This window comes from Lycium barbarum, chromosome 9, assembly GCF_019175385.1.
Source record: "Lycium barbarum isolate Lr01 chromosome 9, ASM1917538v2, whole genome shotgun sequence".
Taxonomy (NCBI): domain Eukaryota; kingdom Viridiplantae; phylum Streptophyta; class Magnoliopsida; order Solanales; family Solanaceae; genus Lycium; species Lycium barbarum.
In genome coordinates this window covers 126,248,305-126,271,414 of record NC_083345.1, presented here as the reverse complement: position 1 = coordinate 126,271,414, position 23,110 = coordinate 126,248,305, and the positions used below count along the sequence as shown (strand labels likewise).

At 35.7% G+C, this 23,110-nt stretch overlaps 2 protein-coding genes across 6 annotated transcripts; one reads left to right on the top strand and one right to left on the bottom strand.

The window, feature by feature from the left end:
* Positions 1-4,582: 4,582 nt before the first annotated feature.
* LOC132609975 (uncharacterized) lies at positions 4,583-12,730 on the top strand. Of its 5 annotated transcripts, none has more exons than XM_060324208.1 (7): positions 4,583-4,705; positions 5,273-5,606; positions 6,885-7,019; positions 7,100-7,142; positions 11,588-11,656; positions 11,741-11,855; positions 12,269-12,730. In XM_060324208.1, exons 2-7 carry the CDS (start codon positions 5,332-5,334, stop codon positions 12,397-12,399), a joined length of 768 nt encoding a protein of 255 aa, XP_060180191.1. In that variant the 5' UTR covers positions 4,583-4,705; positions 5,273-5,331; the 3' UTR covers positions 12,400-12,730. The 5 variants fall into 5 exon arrangements, with proteins under 5 accessions (XP_060180191.1, XP_060180188.1, XP_060180190.1 ...); XM_060324205.1 differs by having other exon boundaries at positions 4,616-4,769; XM_060324207.1 differs by having other exon boundaries at positions 4,660-4,769; positions 5,197-5,606.
* A 7,658-nt stretch (positions 12,731-20,388) lies between these two features.
* On the bottom strand, positions 20,389-22,297 carry LOC132609974 (B3 domain-containing transcription factor NGA1-like). The gene has a single exon (XM_060324203.1). It carries the CDS (start codon positions 21,837-21,839, stop codon positions 20,796-20,798), a length of 1,044 nt encoding a protein of 347 aa, XP_060180186.1. The 5' UTR covers positions 21,840-22,297; the 3' UTR covers positions 20,389-20,795.
* Positions 22,298-23,110: the final 813 nt, after the last annotated feature.

Below are 23,110 nucleotides of genomic sequence, written 5' to 3'. Positions count from 1 at the left end.
TTAAGAATAGAGTCATCAGGGGAGAAGGGCATAATAATGTTTTAATCTAGAAACCAGGACAATTAATTAAGGGTGACAAACAAGTTTCAAATTTAAGTTGGAGCAACTCAAGTCATTTTTATTGAGTAGGAGTTATAAAATTTGGGTTAGTGATTAATGAAGTTTGACACATTTTTAGATTTGCCCTCGAGTTTTTTTTTTTTTTTTAACACTTTGGCCCAACTTATAAAAAATCCTAAATTACCTAAAAGGGGTCAAAAAAAAAAAAAAAAAAAGGAGCCAATTTCTTTAGCAACCAAAGACATCTTTTTCTTCTTTGGACCACAACTTCTTCAGCCATTTTCCCCTCCTCCTCCTCTTCCTCTTCTTTCTACTTTTTCTTCTTTTGTTGTTGTTGTTGTTCTTCTTCTTCTTCTTCTTCTTCTTCTTCATTCCATTCTCCCTTGCTTCTTCTTCATTTAGAAAAAAAAAATGCTCAAGAAAAAAAACGAATCCACCCAATTTACACAATTTCTGGAGTAAATTTAGTTCGTGTAGCATTGGGCATTACTTTATAGGTGATTTCCGATCATTTGGCAAGCAAAACAATGTTGTTTTGTGACAATTGTTCATCTGGGTATAGCTACTGTTTTTCCAATAATTTACAGTAGCAGTTACAGTTGTCGCAACAAGTGATAAAGTTGTTGTATAAGAGCTTCTGAATTTATTACAACAACTAATAAAGAAGTTGCAACAGCTGTTGTAGACGTCTCAACACTTGCAACATTTATGCAGTTGTTGCAACTTCTATATTAAATGTTGCAACAACTGTTAGGGATGTTGTATAAATAATTGCATACTGTGAGGAGATTCATCATATGCCTTCTGAAGAATCTTGAGAAGTTCCTCTGGAGATTTTAGAGAGAGAAATACCTCCTCCAAATGTTGAAGCGGGCAAACCGAGAAGAAGGTGGACAAAGAGGAGGCGTGGAGTCAGGGAATCATTTCCAACGAAGAAAAATAAATTCTCCATATGCAAAAGGATTGGCCACAAGAGAACTACATGCCCAGACTGAAATGCTCCATAGTTGTTGATTGTGTTCTTATTTGTAATAATAAATTCTTTGGTTGATGTTTGTGAACTTGGATTACATGACATGTTAATCTTGTTCTTACTTGTAATAATAAATTTTGTTGTTAAAGTTTGTGAACTTGATTTATATAGCATGTTGATCTTGTTCAAATCACAAATGAAATTGCTGAACACTTTCAACAAGTAACAATATATGTTGCAACAGCTTTGTTACTTGTTGGGGTTTTCCAACAAGTAACAGGACTTGTTACAGCAACTATATTACTTTTTGTAATTTTTCCAACAAGTACTGGACTCATTGCAACAACTATGTTAGTTGTTCTGATTTTTCTAACAACTAACTTGATTTGTTGCATCAACTAATAACTTATGCCATGTTGAAAATCCGTGAAATAGTCTTCAACCAGTAACAAGATCTGTTGCAACAACTGTGTTACTTGTTAGGTTTCCAACAAGTGACCAGACTTGTAGCAGCAACTATATTACTTGTTGTAGTTTTTCCAACAAGTACTGGGACTTGTTGTAACAACTATGTTAGTTGTTGGGATTGTTCCAACAAGTATTGAGATTTGTTGCAACAACTATGTTACTTGTTGCAACAGATATTGCAATTGTTGCAACAAATCAGGCAATTCTAAGTGTATTCAATCTAAATCGAGCGATCAATATAATGATCTGACATGAATTACTTGATTCGGCCATATTTAATGATTAATGCATATATATCTAATGATATCCTTAATTAGTTAGATAGTAATTTAATCATAATAGATGATCAACTAAGTGTAATAAACCTAAATCAAGTTATCAATAGAGTGATTTGACGTGAATGATTACTTGATTTGACCATATTTAATGATCAACAAAGTGTTTCAATGATATTTTGTGATCAATACACATATCTAATGATATCTTTTATTAATTAGATAGTAATTTGATCATAATAGATGATCAACTAAGTGTACTCGTCCTACGAATGATCAATAGAGTGATTTGACATGAATTACTTGATTCAACCATATTTAATGATCAACAAAGTGTTTCAATGATATTTGGTGATCAATACACATATCTAATGATATATTTTATTAATTAGATAGTAATTTGATCATAATAGATGATCAACTAAGTGTAGTCATCCTACGAATGATCAATAGAGTGATTTGAAGTGAATTACTTGATTCAACCATATTTAATGATCAACAAAGTGTTTCAATGATATTTAGTGACCAATACACATATCTAATGATATCCTTAATCAATTAGACAGTAATTTGATCATAATGGATGATCAACTAAGTAGAGTCAACCTAAATCGAGTGATCAATAGAGTGATCTGACGTGATTTACTTGATCAACAAAGTGTTTCAATGATATTTAGTGATAGTCTTAAACAATAATTATAGTTTTTGACGCAATAGAGTGAAATGTTGCAACAATTGATAAGTTGCTGCAACAACTTTGATACTTGTTGGAAACAATTACAACAGTTCTATCAGAAGTTGCAACAAATGTGAGACTTGTTGGGAATAATTCCAACAATTCATTCAGAAGTTGCAACAACCCTGTAACTTGTTTGAAGCTATCCCAATAATTCCTGAGTTGTTGCAAACAAATTTGTGACTTGTTTGGAACTATTCCAACTTCATCATTGGTTGTTGCAACAATTCAGGTGACTTGTTTGAAACTATTCCAATAATTTCTCAGTTGTTGCAACAATTCAAGTGACTTGTTTGAAACTATTCGAATAATTTATCAGTTGTTGCAACAACTCAAGTGACTTGTTTCCAACAATTTTTAAGTTGTTGCAGCAACTGTATGAGTTGTGGCACCTTCTGTTTAATTTTTTGCAACAACGCTGCTATCTAAGATAGAAAATATAGATTGAACATAAAATACATACTGATCATATAAAACATATACTGAACACATAAAATAAATAATTTGTTCAACATCCACCTTAGTGCTCCAAGAACATAAAATACATAGCTTAAACATAAATGTTCATCAACCCACCTTGGGGTTCCAAAAAACACAACTTAAACATACTTAGGGGTACAAATAATATACTTTAAATAAATTGTTCATTAGTCCACGTTAGGGCTCCAATTCCTTATCTACCACACCCAACATCACCATTCAAATCTCTGTGTTTGTCCAAAGACATCTTGACGTCGTACTTATCAAGACTAATACTTCTGAGAACTATCGGTGGAAGGTCTGTTGGGATCACTCCCAAATCTAGAAGACTCGGCAGTAAAAGACTTGACATTCTCATCATGTTGATTTTTTAAAATACACCTATCATCGTCAACCTTCGAACAAATGTGATATTATTATCATCTTCATCTTCATCAGTTCCATCTTCTACTTGATCATATTCATGTTCAGATCCTCATTGGGAAGCTTTATTTGTAGAATGTGTATCATCATCATCCACATCGTCTCCTTCCTGGGTAGATTTCTGTTGAGAATGTGTATTTTCAACTCTTTTTTTTTTTTTGTAATCTTCAAACCTTATTTCTTTTTCTACTTGAGAGGCTTCTTTGGCCTCTGAGTCCTCCTCCCAGTCTTTAGATTATTTTTCATGCTGACTATGACTTGGAGATTCATTTGCTGTTTCAGAAATACTCTTACTCGTTCATAATGATCTAATGATGTTTTATCTTAGTTCTTTTACTAACTCTAGTTGATGTCGTAGTAGAGTTCTGATTTTTTCTTTTAGTTGGAGACATTTTATCTACACACAGGAGGTAAACAGAAATCTATCAATTAATTTGTGCATCATTCAAAATAAACAGGGAGAAAAAATTATAGCAGTTAATCAAACAAGTACAACAAATATTGAAGTTGTTGCAACAGATTCAATTCTTGTTTGATAATATCAAACAGTTGCAACAACTTCCTCAGCAACTATATGATTTTTTCGAACAACTAAGTAATCTGTCGGAAAAATCAAAACAAATGCAAACCCCTTTTTCCTAAACCATAGAAGGACAACAACAACAACAACAACAACAAAAATGTAAATTTCACTACCAGTTTACGCTATTTACAATCACAGCCACAAGAATTAAACAAATACACTAAATAAGGGTTTCGTAAGCATGCAATCTCAGCAGTTGTTTGATTTTGTCAAACAGGTGCTGAAGCTGTTGTAACAACCACGGTAGCTATTGGAAAAAATCAGCAAAAGTGCAAGCACTATTTTCCGTAACCCTAGAGGAGACAAGAACAAAAACAACAGCAACGATGGAGCTTTGTGACGCAGAGGAAGAACAAGTTCGTCGGTTTCGGAGAGGAAGAACAAGCAGTGAAGACCAGAGGGACGGTTGATTTTGAGCGTATGATGATGAACTATTTTTTTTTTTTTTTTGAAATAAATGGGTTTTGATTTTGATATAAATGGATTTGGGGGGTTGGAGTTAAGTTGGGGTTTTTTTTTATATTTTTTAAAAGTTTATTAAATTTAGCCACTTAACTTAATCATAATTCTAAGTGAGTTTGGACCTTGGCTAGTCAAACTGGTCCCTTATTCTAACGTAGGTACTTGTTTGGTATTCAATCTTCTCCAGAAACCAACCGTGGCGGCCAAAGTAAATAAAAGAAATCCACATTTTTATTTGGCAGTTGGTGAGTATCCACTTCCGTCCGCTCCACTACTACAATTTTCCCATTGAATCACCGTTACTCTCAGGTCTCTCTCTCTCTCTCTCTAGTCTCAACATTTCTATATCTTTACCTAACAATGTTTCTACTTCTCTTTATTTTTTCCTGTTTCATAATAGGTTACTTCAATGTTAAAAATCGATGAAAACAATAATTTTGCACAAATATCTAATTGGAATGGTAAAGCACGACAATTGTGGGATTGAAACAGGAGAATTATGAGTTGGGTACTTGTTTTCGATGTGGATTCTGCTCAAATGGGTCTTCTTTTTTCATTTAATTTCTGTTACTTTTTTGCTTCTGTACATCTTTGATGGATCAGTTGCTCCCAGTTAGATATTGACATGTGTGTGTACTCCCTTTATTTAAGTAAACATTGAAAACCAAAAAAGAATTCATGTGATTTCTATGTTGAAATTTGCATTTGAACAAGTCTAATTGTTTGCTTGATTCAGGTTTATCTGGTGAGTATGGGTATAGTCAACAAAATAATATCAGCTTTATATTGAGTCTGAGCCTGTTTTTATATAGGAGGGTTGCACAAGGATAGCAACGTGTTGGCTGGGTTGGTCCTTTATATTTTGTTACCAATGCAAGATGTCGGTGTAGTCCGGCATGATAGTACCGACTGCGATGATCCATATGATATTGAAAAGCAGAGTGCGGAGGCCAGCAATCATGACTTAGCAGTGGATCAATCTGAACTCACGATAGTGGTTTCTGCAGTCGAATCACTCAACTCCCAGGCTGCCACACTAACCACAGACCCGGTTGGGAATATTTCCACCATTGAGAAAATAGAAATTGCAGAGTCTCCTAAGAAGCCGTACTTATCCAGGAATCATAGTCTTCATGAACAATGCAGGTTTCTAGCTCTTCTACTTGCATAAAGTTTACGACTTACGACGTATTTCTTTACTGATTTCTCATAAGCACCATGTAAAGTTTTACTAGGTGTTTGGCCAATAGATTCCAAATACTCTCACTTATTGAATTTATGGAGTTGTGTTTGGTTATGCTTTTTGCAAAGAATATATGGAATAATGCTCATGCTTGAATGTACTTAAATACAATTTCAAAAGTGAAAAGTGAGTTGGAAAACAGGTTATAAGCTGTTCTCCAAACTTGAAATACAACTTCAAGTTGGATATGGAATTTTCATGGCCAAACCCTGATTTTCAAATAACGTGAAAACTTATCCCGGAAAAAAGTGAATAACTTTTATCGCCAAACGGGTCATAACTTTTATCGCCAAACGGGTCCTTAATGTTAACCCTCTATATTTTTCAAACTTTTTGATCCTTATTTCGCCCTTTTTATGTGCAATGTTTGCATTGTAGCCACATCTGGATTGAATAAGCCAAAAAGAAGAAATCTTGCTTGGTGAGACCACCTTCTTGGAAGATCTCTTGTTCTACCATGATTTAGCTTTTTCTTCCAGGGCTGTTGTAAAATGATCTATTTCTGTAACCATGTCCGAAGTAGCTTATTGATCAATATCGCATTGACTTTGTATTCTATGATGGTATCTGGATATACTAACCGTAAATGAAGTTCCCATACCTTCTTCCTTTTCGACACTATGACCTTTTGTTCTCGCTAGGATTTAGCTCTGCATCATGAGCTGCTGTGAATTTGATGTGTTTTTATAATCATGATCCAAGTAGAGGTAGTGCTCATTATACATCACTTTTGTGTAGTTGAATGGTAGAGTACAACAAATAACTAGCAAGAGATTAAAAATTGAAAAGGAATCACCGAAATATGTGAGTTCGGAATGCTTACAGGATTCATATTTGAATCAGTTTATTAAAAAACAGAGAATTAACTTGATGTCCATAATTAAATTAAAACAGGCTAGCAAATCCTGGTTGATTAAGTATATGATATTTACAAAAGAGAAGGACCTTTTAAGGTACTCTTTTTTATATTCATTCAGCAAAATGACGTTTTATTTTTTATTTAATATTGAGAGTGCCAATCATTTTATTTTTTATTTTTTGATTTCCATATTCAGATTACCAACCTTTGAAGTTTTTATGTACTTTGGAAAGTCTCTGAAGCAGCTTTTTAAAATTTAAAGAATGAGGCACTGGTCCAGTTTGAAATTCTTTGAAATTTGTTTTCTGTGATATTCTTGCAGAGTATGTCAAGAGGAAAAGGAAGAAGAGTTGATCGATCTTGGATGCCATTGTCGTGGTGGATTGGCAAAAGCACATCTGACATGCATAGAAACATGGTTTAATACTAGAGGTTCAAATAAATGTGAAATATGCCAGTAAGTGATAGACTAAGAGCATTTTAATCTTGTTTTTCCTATAAGACAGTATATTGATGTAGGTTTGCCATTTTATGCAGGCAAGTAGCTGCCAATGTGGCATCTCCAGAGTCTCATGCACCTGTAAGTACTTATCTTTGTTTGGATAGCAATAATTCTGGATGAAGGCTGGACATTGGATCTCTTTAAACATTAGTAATGCATTCTTTTCGCTCTCTATTTGAAGTTGTTGCTGGGTGCTTCAGCCTTCAAGCTAGACTGATTTTTTTAAGCATGAATATCCTTCTGGCCTTTCAGCTCACAGGTTTTTGAACTTGCGCATTTGACTGCACCTGCCTCCCTTGGGTGTTCTATCACGAACGAAATCCCGAGGGCCGTAATTGGCACTTAGCAGACTTCTATGCACCAAGCGAACCGAAATGCGTCTTAGTTGGACATAATTCAATACTCATTTAGATTCTTACTGATTAAACACAACTATGGCAGAATTTAGTGACAATTTCAGCAAAATTTCCTCTATAACAGGAGCATCCCCAAAATCCCTGTAATCAACCCGTCTACACCCAACCAATTATCTACATCCACATCCATCCTCACAACGTAGTAAACACAAAACAACAAAATATGTAAGCAACGGAAATCCCAAATCCGGCAAGTCTCGTCACGAAGCATCTAAGTGAACATTCAAAAACATAAGATGCTGGGTTTAAGCCCTACAAGTATAACAGGAAAAAAAAAATCTTTAAGCCCTACAAGTATAACAGGAAAAAAAATAAAGAATAACTGGAAGCTTTCACGGCTAGTGCAGACGACTCACCTCAACTGGGATTGGAATGAGTAATGGATGGTCAAGCCTCAGCTGGAACGTTAACTAAAGTATCTGCAAGGAAAGAAGTAGGGTGTTAGCCATGAATGATCCAATAAGATCCTCGGCCTGGCCCTTGTCATATCTCTAGGACAAGAATTTACTACTGGGAAAACAGTAGGGTGCTAATATTTTCTTAGCTATCCCAAACATCTTTCCTTTCCAAAGATGTACATTTTGTAGAGACTGGCAGTAGCGAAGTAACTGTTGTTATTCGTGGAATCATTGTAACTGAGTGTCATTTGTTAGTCATCATTGGATAATATAGTGGCATTATCCAAGCAGCTCCAAAAACATCATATTTTGCGATTTGTATTGGCTTGACAGTTTTGAAATCCTAGGTATCCTTCAATCTTGTTCATATCAACAAGCGGTTCTGAAATTGCAACACAAATTAGTTTGTTAATGTTAACTAGGTGTTTTAGTCTATGAATAGCCTTTTTTGATATCACGCGGGGGTGTCAAAAAAATATGAAAAACCGACCGAACCGAACCATACCGAACCGATTTATAGTGTTTTTTCAATAAAACCGTGGATTTTTATTTAAGCTTATAACCGTCCCGAATAATTAGGGTGGTCTTTTTAATTTATACAAAAAACCGAAAAATTCCCGAACCGAACCGAATAGCCTTACATGTATGAAATATATTTTATATATTACAAGTATGTTAAATGAATATATAAAATATATTTTATAAGTTCTCTTTGAAATATAAAAAAGAATTTTGGCCACTAAATTTTGGGCCTTTAGTTGATTGGATTTAGTTTCAAAAGGATACTTCGTATACATAGTCATACAGTCATAGATTTAGATGATTTAAGTAGGCATTTTTTGTTATAGTTAGCACTAACAAAAGTTTACCTCCATCTTGGTCTCCTCTACTATGGTGCTTGATGTATATGTATCAAATTTAAATTGTGGTTCCTGTGGCCTACAAGCTAATGTTTGTTTTGGCTCAATTCAACATTGTTGTCTTTGGCAAGTTATTCTTCTCCCTGGTCAATCAGTGAGGATTCACGTCGCGATGATGCAATCGTTGTTGTCTTGCTACTTGATATAACACATATCAGTTGAATTACTTTGTGTAGTTTTTTCAATAGCTTTTACATTAAATATTTCATAAGAAACAAATAGAAGCTTTATTTGATGGTGTACTACAAATAGGTTTGTGGAGGTCTGTGTCGTTACATTTTAATGGTGGTGTATTTTTAGGCGACACTTTAAAACTAAAATAACCGAAAATTAACCGAACCGTACCGATACCGAAGAAAAACCGAGATGATGGGACGGTCTCAAAAAGTTTAATTTTGGTTATACAAAATAAAATAACCGAAAAATTGAGATGGTATAATTTTTTTAAAATAACCGACCGAACCGTCCCATTGACACCCCTCACGCCCCTAATATTCGAATAGATTGCATTAATCATGGGAAACTTGGCTTACTTTTACCTTAGCCAAAAAAAAAAAAAAAAAAAAAAGGGAAACTTGGCTAGTGTCATTTTGTCTGTTGACCTCCTTTCTTGATGAGGCAATGCGCCTTTCTTTTAGCTTGTTGCCTTTCTTTCTTTGTCTGCTTCTTCCCCTTTTTCTTGTATGTCATTTGTTTTGTTGTTGCCTTCCCTGTCTTGATCAGAGATATGATCTGCTTGTTCTTTAGAAGAATCGATTCTGAATTCCAGTGATTTGGTCTCCTCATTGAGCGTGAAGGTGTCTTGTATACGGTCATGAGGTAACTCGATTCACACATTGTTCCTCATATTGCTAAATAGACTTCTCAGTAGTTGGATCACACCTAAGGTCCACAACCAATTGTAACTGGTAGATAGATTAATATTATTGAGATCATCCTGAACTTTGTGTTGTTGACCAGTGCTTCACTATCAGATTGATAAGTGTTCTCTATGACATCGTCACTATTATCAGAGTTTCCAGTGATCTCATGCCTAGAGTTGCTTCCTGTCATGCTATCCCCTTCGTTCTTCATTTTCCCTTTGTTCTGTTATATCGTTACCTTATCAGTTCTAGCATTGACTTCACCAACATGACTGCTCAGTTCTGCCCCATCCATAACGACCTTGTTCTGATCAACAGAGTTGTTAACTGCATTATTGTCATTTTGGTCCTGCTGTGTGTCATCCTTACCCTTAGACTGGGAAGAATTAGCTTCTTAAATAGCAGTCCTAGACTTGTTTCTTATATGAGTTGTAGCTGGCTGAAAAACAACATTGCTTTTCTTCGTAGGCACTATCTTTTTCTGGTTTTTTTCTTTTTGCTGATGTTCTGCCTAGCCATCGTGGCCTTGTGAATTTTCCTTTTGTTTTCCATGTCCGCCTCTTTTGTGATCTCAGCCTCAAGCTTCTGTCCATCCCCATTTTCATTCTTATTCACTGCCTCAGAAATCTGCCCAATCTTGCCTAAACTTTCATTGTTTTTCGCCTCTCCTTTGTCTTCACTTTCTTCCAAATTTGTGGTACCATCGGATCCCTCTTCAGTTAGTGAACTTTCCAGCATCTTTGGAAGCCTTGGCTCTAATCCTTTCCAACACTCTACAATTCAATATGTTATGACCTAGCTTCTTACAATGCTTACAAATCTTTGGTATATTTTCATACTCGATTTTCTGATAATAACCTTTTTAATGGGGATTCATCATGTTCCAAGCCCAACATAAACAGAGTCTGGGAGATTCTTAAGTAAATCAACCTCCACCCGAACCTTAGCCATACTTGGCCTAGTCGAACCAAAGTAGCAGCATCTAGGGTGAGGGCAGTGCCCGTATTGCTAACAATTTGTTTTACAAAATGCCATGTGTGGAGATGAAAGGGGATACCTGGAAGCAGAACCCAAACATGAGCTATAAGTATATCTTCATCGGGTTTGAAATTGGGAAACCACTTCTGCAACCACATTTGCAATCTGTCGATTGTGAACATTCTTTTGAACCACACCGTATTGAAATCATCTTCATTGATAAAATCAAGAAACACAATATCATTATCGAAGACTCCGATTTTAGCAGACCCCTTAATCGGGAAGAGTTCTTTGAATTTTGATCTAAGTCTTTCGATTTGGGGCCTAGGTTTTGAGAATCGACCCAGATTGTTAGTCGACATTTTTCAGCCGTGGTTCCAAAGTAATCCTTGGCCTTGAATATCACAGCTGGTACACCATTATGAGTGATCTGTTTGGTGACCACCATTCTCGAGCATGTCGGAGATTAGCCGAATTTGTACTCGTAGACAGGTTAATAGCTGTTGCATAGGTTCTTTTTCCTGTGTTTTCTTCAGAATTGAGTTTCGACGTGACCATTACGGACCAACGGTTGAAAGTGTACAGAGTGCTTATGTTTCTAGAGAGAATTTTTTGACTGTTTTTGTGAGTTTTACAGTTTTGAGTTAGGCCCAATGTCCATTTCCGTAACATAGTAATTTCATTTTTTTCCTTTTCCTTTTTTTTTTTTTTTTTTTTTGTGGCTCCAAAAATATGGATAGAGATGCCCTTATTTTTTCTATGACAAATTTTCTACTGATTTAAAATTTTATATCTGGTTAGAAACAAATGACTAATGTGGATCCAGATTCTTAATTTAAGTATATATGACTCAGAAAAAGATATAAGCTCAAAGATTAGTCAGCTACAAATTATTGGGATAGATACTCTTGTAATTATGTTTTGATTGCATTATTTTATGGATGGCAGACAAGTTACTGGATTTGGAGAGTGGATCCTTCTTTTAGAGGGACAAATATTTCCCAAGAGCGGGATAGAGTAAGGAATATTACACTTTCCCAAGCTCCTGCTTTGAACTCATGATGTCTTCTGTATTACTTCTAAATCAGTCAGTTTGTACAGGGTTGTCTTAATCCACTTTGGGTAGCATTTTGTATCCTCATTGGTGGCCTCTTTCTGGATGTGTTAATATCCATTACACTTGGAGTCTCTGCACTGCCTGTGAACATCATTATCGGTACATGCTCTTGATCTTTTCAGCTTCTCATTAGTCGTCTGTTGTCAAAACTTGGAAATTAGAACTGTTAGAGGTCGTTTGGTTGGGTGTACAAGAATAGTACTGAATGGGGTGTATTAGTAATGTTGGGATTAGTAATCTGACATTATTGACTATTTGGTTTGTTGTGTTAAATATTGCATAATTTCTACATAGTAATGAATAGGGTGTATTAGAATAGGAATACTACTGGTATTGTTAATGCCATGGTTTACTATGTATAAGAATAGTGTATTAGTTATACATAGATTGGAAAGACTACCAAACAAGGGATTAAATAATACTAAGCTAATACCATTATTTTCTCTAATACCTCCTGCCGAACGACCCTTAAAGTGTCCGTTGTCACGTTGAAAGCAAGAAGCAATGTGCAGGGGTAATAGTTGTGCTGGGACTCGGAACGGCTCTTCGGCTTGCCCTTGAGTTCTGCCATGATTGGAGTATCAGAAGAGTAGTGCACCGGGTAGAAGCAAATGCCAGTCTTGGATTTCATCCTGCATTGTAGGTGAAAGATACTTGGAAGTAGATAACTGATTCAAACTACACTGGAAGCTGTTCATACCCCCTGAAACATTGAAATTTATCCGCCAAATGTAATCTAGAGGCTTGCAGAGCCTGCAACTTGAAAGATTTATTGGAGCCAGTATTTTTAAATGCTGAGTGAACTTACTTACCCATTGTATTTATTTCGTTTGAGGATGCAGTGTGTAGTTTGGCATCTTGTTTTGCAGCTTTAATATCTATATTACAGCAGTCTCTTTTGCCAAAATTATTTGGAACACAAAAACTTCTGTAGCTAAAGTGTTGAATGAAGATTTTTGGCTTGCTAGCCGATACGCTGCCTTGTTTCCTTGTTATTTGCCTGTAGGTGGCACTCAAGCAAAATCCCTATCAGACATCATTGTGTATTTGCCTGTACTTGGCGACTGCTGCGAGTAATTGCGTCTATTTATCACACAAGGAAAAAAAAAAAAGGAAAAAAAAAACATATATAAATAGCTTAACGTTGTCAAAGGAAAAAATAGCTATGGCATTTTGTGGAGTAACTAGATCATGTACTATAGCGCCTAGCTAGTATTTGAAAGCTACGAGCTCATTATGTTTGTGGAGTAACTAGATCATGTGCTATAGCGCCTACAGAAAGCATATAGTATAATGTAATCAACACTCAGCAATATCGTCGAGCTGCAGGCTTCTTACCGTGCCTTAATAGTTCAAAATTATGCATGTTGTTATATTAACGATTAAACATTGCTTGGTCATGGTCCTTATGACATTCACAATTGGGGCTTTCCAAACAGGTCCTTTAGGCTTATAAATATTTACATACCATCAAGCTTAGAAAGTTAGAACATAATTCAAGTTTACTCTAATAGCTTGCGAGGTGAACAGTAGTTAAAGAGCATTAAAAGCCATCTAATGCTTTATGCTTGAATGTATTCTTACATGCTTAAGGAAATGCGATCAAATTACGTCCCTTATTTTTTTAGTGGATGTATCGAATATGTAAAAAATTTATGACAGAGAGCGGGAGAAGATTTTAGAGATCGGGAAGCAAGCAACTGATGAACAAACAGCAAAGGACTAAGTTTGAAGATTAATACAGTATTTAGGGGTGGTCATGGTACATTTTGAAAATTTCGATTTCCAATTTTTAAAAAATATTACCATACCACGGTTGTTCGACTTTGACTTTCATACGGTAGCGAATTATGACTTCAACGCCATCCTATTAAACGAATTAAGCAGGTAGCATATAATTTAGCTTTGCTTGAATTGATGCACGATTTTATCATCGATGTACAATCGATAACACATTCTAACATTGCAACATAGAATAATAATTTAATATAGTAAAAGAGCTTTAGGTTAATTAGGGATTTGATCAGTGCTGTTGATACCCGAGCTAGGACCGTACAATTTGATTTAACGAGCTGAAGAGCAAGTGTAGCATGTTATGTGAAGGAGACGATAAGAAAGATGAAGATATACATACTTGGGATTGCAAAGGCGTGTTTCAATAATTGTGCAAAATTCCCATATCAAACTAGAAAGTTAAGAGAGGACGAAACTATTGTGTGTGTAATCACTAAGCTAGCTACTAGCTAGGGCCCACCAACTTTGGACCATATTATATAAGCGTTGGTTTCAATCTTTACGGCTGTTATTGGAACCACAGCTGTTGCAACGTAACTCTGCCTCGAACAGTTACTATCAGGTAAACGACCCCCACTGCTCGTACATACATACACATTAATTATCATTGCTTTGAGTTTAGTTGTTTTCTGGGATCTGGTGCAATATATATCCTTCTCATTTGTCACTGTTATCGCTAAACCCCTTTTCTTACAACTCTCGTTCTGTCTACTTCACTTCCTGTCTGTCCACCCACTATACTACATATGTAAAGATTATTTATATGCATTAATCATTTAATACATTAAACATTAATAACAGTACGTACGTAGTCGGTCTGCTTGTGGTGTGTGCCATTTCCATAGATATCACCCTGACCAGCCGGCCTTATTCGTTCTATCTCTCTTTTATCTGTTTTTCCTCCTAATTTCTGCAACCTACCTAGTCTGCTCTCACTTACCATTTCCATTAATGAGCACATGAAAGCCTATTAGTTTCTTCTTTTTGTTTTAGAAAAGGCGGAATCCTAACGAACCCCATTATTCTTAACCTCATACTGTCATACAGCAAAAGGCTGCTAGCTCGTCCAAGCAGAGAGAGTTGGTATTAATTGAGATTTTGAAGAAAAAAATGTCTAGGGTAGACAACCAAATCCACCCCCCCCCCCCCCACTCTCCCCCTCTCACAATCCTTACTGCCATGCATCACTGATTAAACGTGTTATGTTTCATTTTGACAAGCTAGTTTTATAAGTCTAGGACCTTTAGTGAATATGCACTGTATATCTATTTTACATTCCTCAATTCACATGTATAGTTACACTCCTCCCGAATATTATTAAATAAATAAATGTGTATTCCATATGTTTTCTCTAATAACTTAACTCTAAACTCAAAATAAATGTGTATTCTATGTGTTTTCTCTAATAACTTAACTCTAAACCCAACCCAAACTTTGAAATGATATGATCACAAACTCCAACACTCCCAATTACACACATTCTATGATTAAAGTACGAGTAGGACTTTATGGACATGAGCTAGCTGCCTAACCCCTAGAAATTGAAGGGGTCTATGTCGAATATTTCATTTCAGTCTTCCTCAGTGTCTCTCCCTCTTTAGAATGAGTATTAGTCACTCCGCCTCATAATAAGTGTCATCTTCGTCAAATTTTTCTGTCTCATAATAAATGTCATCTTAGGAAACCAAAACATAAATTGGCTAGTTTTTTTCAATTCTACCCTTAGACAATAAAGTAACATCTAAATGATGATTGGAAAAGCCACATAGTAACTTGGTATTATTGGATTCCCATGTCCAAAGTTTTACTTCTTGCACATGCTCTAATTAGAAGGTAAAAGTAGTTTATATTTATTATATAGGGGTAATTTGATAAACTTCACAATGCATTATTGATTTCTTAATATGCGTGTTTTTGGCTGTAATTTGATAAACTTCACAATGCATTATTAATTTCTTAATATGCGTATTTTTGGCTAAAGTAATACTTATTATATGGGACGGTGGGAGTGTATTACTAGCTAGCTATTGATTGCTAATGACTAGCTTTTTGGATTGAACTTATAAATACTAGCGGTGTTTGTATTATAGTAATAAGTTGTTTAATTACTTCTTTAAAGTTACTAAACTAAGCTTGATATAGAAAGTCATTTTTTATTAAAGATAATTATTTGATTTAATGACATAAAAGAATTATCTATATATTTTCAATACACGAAAACTTAACCACTCAAACAAAGAATAGTTTACTTATGACTTATCCGCCTAGAAATTTTTTGGGTCTATTTGAGCCTATTAACTAAACATAGCTGAAGTGCCTCATTTTGACGTGTCAATTATTGCATCTTTTAACCCTTGCACTCCTATAAAAGAATGAATGGCTACTTTTGTATTGGTAAGAGGTATCCTATATGGTATCCTTTCTTCTAGCTAGGATCACTTTTCTTTTACAGCACAACACCTATTCTATAAAGAAAATAAATTAGTTGTACTCGGCGTTGTATTAAGTCAAATTAAGTTAACTTTAAAACAATCGCACTAGTCACAAATTAATGTATTAATAATTACTATGAATTATGCGATAGATCTAATAGTTAAGATGGAGGTTTGGTTTTTTGGTCCCCTCCCGTTCTTTGTACACGTTTGTTCTATCTATATTTAGGTAATAGGGGTCTACACCAAATTCCCCCGGAAGGCGGGTTTAATTTGAAAAAAGAGAAGATAAAAGATACCATGCATTTATTAGATGCCAACATTACATGAAAATCAATTTTCTTCCCCTTGACTTTTTTTTTTTGGTGCTAAACGACACAAAAGAACAATGCACCTGGTGTTTCTTGCCAACAAGGTAGGGTTGAGATATATGGGTTGCTAATTAAGTTGCATCTGCGCTAGTAGATAGGCAGATACTACTACTTCCTCCATTATCAATTTATTTGTGTGAGTTACTATTTGGATAGTCAAAAGACAATTTTTTTTATCATAATTTTTGTAGATACTTTTAAATTGTTAACTAAAACTTTTTATGTAATTTCTAATATGTAAGTTTTATTTCAAAAAAGAAATTCAGATTCTATGTCCGAATTCACATCAAATATTAGTTAGTTTAAGCCTTCCTACTCTAATCAAGCTAAACAAGGCTGTGAAGCTGTGATATGTCTATAGGAGTAGTAGTTCAGAATTAGCAGAGAGGTGGCAGCTTGCAGTTTCACTAACTAAAACGTGAAAGCTCAGCAGAAAAGGTTTTTCTATGTTTGTCTGCCCAGAAACCAGCAGAGTCACTGCCACCCCTTAAATCAAGTACGCTAGTAGCTTTTTGGCTTCCATCACTCTATATGTGTGCCATGTAAGCAATATCTATGGACTTTTTACGGTAGTACTACTGGATTAATTAATGAAAGGAAATCTGGTTAGCTGGCTTTGCTTCAAAGCAGGCAGGTGGAAAACCTAAAAACCTGGAACCTATGATCCATATCTATGTATAAGTGAACTGTAAAGACAAATTACTAGACCTTGCATGTGTTGACACTTGATTCAGCCACACAAACACATATACAATTTATTATGGTTGTGAGTGAGTACACACAATTAGTATCTTAGCTCCCATTGTCAGAGATATCCATGAAACCTGCTTCCACATAAACCAACCTGCGTTTATCTAATATTCTTTATTAGTCAATTACAAAAAAAATGAGACTTTGTTATATTTAAAAACAATTAACATTATCCGAAAAGTTTTTATAGAGATCAGATCTCAATTGTAGGAGGGAGTGTAGTTAGAAATTGTTTCTTTTAAGGTATATCCATGGATGCCCATAGTGAGGAGGGTGACAGAATGACCCCTAATCTTTTAATGTACTCCGTTTTTCTTTTTATCTATATAAGGCCTCTGTCACAAAACAATAGAATAAATTTATTCATTACCAAATGTTATACTTAACATGTTTAAGACATCAATTTAAAAAAAAAAATGGTTACACAAATTATGTCATGACAGTCCCAGTACTGGTTTTGTGTGTGTGTGTGTGTGTTTTTTTAAAAAAAAATTCAAAAGACATCTTTGTGGCGGGGTTTAGGCTGGTTGGTTTATTTCATAACTAGTCTATTCATTTTGGAATTTTCTTCAATCTTTCCACTATGATGTTGAACCAAGGCATTGTCATTTCCGGCTTAGGAAATGCCCTCATCTTTCAATCATAATGCTAGGCACTCTTCCATGCCTTCGTCCGAATCCACTCCATTTTCATCTCCCAATATTGCTAGATAGCATAATGGAGTCGATAGCATTCCGACATCCCTATACACTGATACTGGCACAGCTACACAACCTCCGACCCAAGCTTTAGCATAGAGGCAGGATCCTTTCGATGTTGGAAAATTAGATGAGCTCCGGAGGTTGATTATTGTCCCCTCTGGAGGTGAGTAAGTATGCACTTTGTTATTTTTTAATTAATTATAAATATAGTGTCTACCATGTTTTAAATATGATGCATCTTTTATCCTTCTGCTCAGGCTACGAAGATTGTCAACTCATTTTAAGAATTATGCTAAGGTTGATTGATATGCATGTTTCAAACTGCTGGAGACTCTGGTGAGAGGCCATCTTGGACTACCGAAGATATATGGGTTACACTAAATGAGTATTGGGTCTCCCGGGGATTCAGAAGCAGCGTACATGCACAAGCCAAGGCAGAGCTTCCGATAAGGGTGGCTCCTTGCACACGTGGGTTCATTCAGTATGAAAATTCATCCAAGAAGATCGATAACGTGTTTAATATATTTTTCTTGATTTTTAGCAATTGTTTTTAATACATATTATGTAATAATTTGTAGGAAAACGCTAAAGGAAGACCAGCTTCTTAGGATGAGGCATTCGAGGAAACCTACGTGAAGAAGCTGGTTGAAGGATGGAACAAACATTTGGATTTAGCCATAGACTGAGACCTATGTTGTTTTTATGAAATAATTGTGTAATGTTTTGTAGAATAATTTCAAACAATGCATGGAGGACTTCATTCAAAGTCAGCCAACTGAAGATTAAGGTAGGCCAATCCAACCAGAGGAGAGTTTGGACATGTGGCTTAAAGCAGATAATGGCATGCATAAGGGGAGAGTGTGCGGCCTTGGATCGGAGTGTAGTTTTGGTTATCGGACTTATGGATTGTCGAGTGTCTGTTCTCCTTCACGGTCCTCCGTCAAGAGAAACGCATTCTCTTGATCGATGTTATCATCAGTTGGTATCTTATTTGACTTCCAAGTTCCAATCAAAGTAGAAAATTTTGAAAGGGATAAGTACTCTAAGCCATAAGGGCTCGTTTGGTAATAGTCCTGGAATAAGAATTTAGCAATTTCTTATTCCTTGTTTGGTTAGTAATCATGGAATAAGTTGTCCCAGGAGTAAAAATAGTGCTGGAATAACTTATACCTATCATAGAGTGGAATAAGTTATCCCGGGATAAGGAAGAGATCTCTTCTTTTTAGAAATTATCCAATGTATAATACTTTCAGTTTAACATACCAAACAGTCAATAAAAAATAACTCCAGAATAACTAATCTCAGCATAACTTATCCCAACATAATTAATCCCAGCATAACTTATCCCAGCGTAATTTGTTTTTGAACCAACCAACCCCTAATAGTTATTCATATAGGTAATACCTTGTTTTTGTCTCAGGTTATTTAGGACTGTAAAGCAATTGAAAATACCATTACTAGATCCAGTCCATAATGGTTGATCATCTTCATTAGAGCCACTAACTAAGTGGCCTGGAATAACTGGAGACAATTTCAAAATATTCCATGAGTTACCAATAAGGTGCATGCGTTTTTTTGGCAGAGAAATGAATCATTGACAGCCAAACAGCAACTTGAGAAGAAAAGGTAGCTGCTGATTAATGACAGGAAGAAGCTAGCGAAAGTACGGAACAATAACATTGAGAGCACACACAAACACGAACAACGAAGCTGCGATAAGTATATAACTAATTCCAAAACCAATAGATCTTATTCCATTAAAAAAAAAAAAAGCCCTCAACTTTGTTCAATTCCTTCCATGTGTTGGAATAATAAGTAGGCCGTTTATAATATCATAGACCACAAAGAGAATGGCAGATGAATATAGACATTAAGTTCATTACCATCTTCAGACATACTCCACTTTTACAAAGTAACATTACAAATTAAAGGTGGTTTATATAGGTGTTAAAGGATAATTCTAAACATAAAATTACCAAATAGTTTCACACGCATAGTATGAACTTACTCACATTGAAATCGTCAAATTCATGCACCTCGCTTTCCTAATGGTCATACGGATAACATGCACCAAACATGTAGACATTTAAACATTTTAACTTTACTATGTTCAACACCATGACCTTCATCGTTCATCAGCCTGATATGAGTCTGAGTTGCACCTTACTACATAATACTGTCGAATACAAGTCAGGAAAGACATTAGATGTCAAGTTTCAATCAACGGAGACCAGTTAAACAGAAGAAGTTGGTCAAGTGAACTAATCACACGTATACATAAAACAAGCTAAGGCTAGAAAAGCTATTATCAAGTTTGGTCGATGAAGAAAAATGGAATGTATGAGTGATCCATATTAGATCCTTATAAATTATTGCTGGAAATTAGCATATTGGATCCGGCTATTAAAATAGAGAGTATTAAGGCTCCCATTACTTCCAACCCGTAGGGGTTTATTTGGTCTAGTCTCCTCCTCTATGTTTTTGTAGGTTAATCTGCATTTTAATAAACACTCCACCACTATGGGGTGCTTTCTTTGTTTTTTTTTTTTAAAAAAAATAATTAAAAAAAAAATTAACAAGGAACTCAAGGAAAACAATAGAATAATTAACCAGCATTCAGAGGATCTAGCACTAGTATTTCATCATCGATGTCAATTAGAGTATTACATATAAACAAATTGAACCTCAAATTAGTAATCTTTCTATCTCAAAGACTTCCCATGAACCTTGAAAATGAACATTGGTATGACGTTGTGTCGAAATGAAGGGCCCAATATAATGTGCTATTTTCGTCCTCCTTTGCCAATAAAATAACCAGCATTTAGCTAGCTTCTCTTCAATTCTCTGTTGTCTTTTAATGTTTCCTAAATTTCTTCCTTGTAATTTGGTATTTTGAGGCCTTAACTAGCACTGCCGGCCCTTATAGGTGAGAAACATTAATGTTTATGCACATTGATTCCGCTAGAAACATAATGCTAGTAATGTAGAAGATCAAATATCCAAATCCAAGGACATGGATGACTTGCCTTTTTCAGATGATTCTTCAGAGGGCATTGGGCTGTTGTTAAAATTCCTAAAGGAAGACGAAAATTGGGGATCATGTGCCTGAGAATAAGTTGTTGGGATAGAGGCCGAGGATGAAAACATGTCGGAGTGATCCATGGGGCAGTCCATATTCACTCCAAACAGCCTGAGTCTCTTTGCTGCCACCTTACCTTGAACCACCGGCACTGAGTTGAACACCCTTGGCTCCACAACACCACTAATACAACTTTGAGGACCCATCAGAAACGGCCTGGTACTGAAAGGCATTGTAGCCGGAAAGCTATTATTGAAACAAGTGCTCATATAATAAGGACTAGTATTGTTACCAATTCCATAGTGGTAGCTATGCGGATAAGGTTGAGAATATTGTGAATGCGGTGGGAAAGGCTGCAAAGGGAAGAGCCGCCCATTAGAGAAATTGTGCGGCACCATAAAGGGATTATTCATTTCATCAGGACGGCGGCGCCAGTCAATGAAGAGACGATGTTTGACCGATTCACCAGCTCCACGTTGAAATGAGACAATATCCCCAGCATCCAACTTCTTCTCCTTCACAAAACGGCTCCAACCTTTGGTCATTACATAGCTCTGGCTGCTATTCCAATAGGAATACCTAAACCTCCACGGCTTCCCGTTTCTGTCTTCGAAATTCAAGAGGAGTCCCCCCTTGTCGTTACTAGAGGAATCCAGAGGGAAATACTTCTCCGCGTGTTGTTTGGGAATGACTAAACGATTGAGCTTGCCCACATCACTGGGTGTCACTACCTTATCGAACATATGTTCCCTCTCAATCATGGTGTGATGATCTTCGCCAGCTGGCGAAGAATCCATCAACATAAGCTCCGTACTATTGTTACTACTCGGTGGTTGCTGGTGCTGGTTGTGATAAGAAGAGGATGCTGAAGAAGAAGACTGAGAAGAAAAATGGCACATACCTTTTGAAGAGTCAACTTCTTGTTGGATCCCTCGTCTACTACCAAAGAAATTCATGATCTCCGAGCACACACCAATAGATCTAGAAAAGATGAAGTAGTAGTAGTGGTACAACTTTTCTGTTAAATGGTTCTAGGGTTAAGACTTGAAAAAGCTCTCTCTCTCTCTCTCTCGCACTGTTTGTGAGAGGAGGAGAGGATGGATTTGTGTAGCTAGCTAGCTTCCCATCAGCCCTAATTACAATATACTACAAATAAAGAAGGGTTTGTGGGGGTGGGGGAGGTAAATTGGTGCTTTTTTTTTCTGAGCTAAGGAAGAAGAGAGTAGTGTAGTTAAAGAGATGATGATGATGCCTTCATATCATATCACATGTGGTGATTTTCTTAGCGGCTGCTTCCTGGAATCTTATCAAGTTAGGCAATTTTCTTTATAATATATTTTCTTTCTTTTAGTGCTTCTTTCTGTAGAGAGAGAGAGAGACGAACTAACGAATTATCTGATTGGTTCCTGAAGAGCTTGTCCTTGTCATCAGCCTGGGTGGTAGTATCAAAATTAAAATACACTTCCATATATGTATTCTCATTGTTAATTAGTTGTATATATATATATATATATATATGGATCTTCATTACAGCAGTTGACACTACAAGTGGAGTGGTATATTTTTCATTTCTGCCTAAGGCCCACGAGGCAAGAGAGCCAGCTGTCTTGTAAAGCACCGGTTTCTAACTCTATTCCTAATTTATGCAACTATATAGAGTCTTTCTCTTATATGTACTTTATTTTTCTTTGTGATGGGGCGGCGTATAATTAGGGTAAGTAGGCATGAGAGACTAGCTGCTGTTAAGATGCTCTATTACATTTTAGTAACATAGTTTTATTAGTTAGCTGCCATAGTAGATATTTACTACTTTAATTTGAAAATAAATAGGGGTTGGGGTACAGTAAATAATTAATTAGCAAAAGTCCATTGGTCCTTGTATATTTTAAAGGAACCAGTAGACAAAAATGTCTCTGTGTTCCTCCTAGCAATATATAATCTAGTACCGATCAAAAATGTTTAGGATAATTTATTTGCTGGGGTTGTCACTGCAAGAAAGGCCGTACAATACAAAACCTCATTGTTTTATTCAGATTGCAGTTAATTCTGCTCCTTTATCGGCCTGCTAGATAGAGGAACTGACAACCAATAATTCCTTCCACAAAATTACAAGCTCTAATAACAGTTTCATCATCTATATATTAGTATAATTTTTCTTCCTTATTTGCTTCTTTCAGGCCGTGTTGTATCACCCTCAACAGCTTCTAAATGGTCAAATCAAATTTCT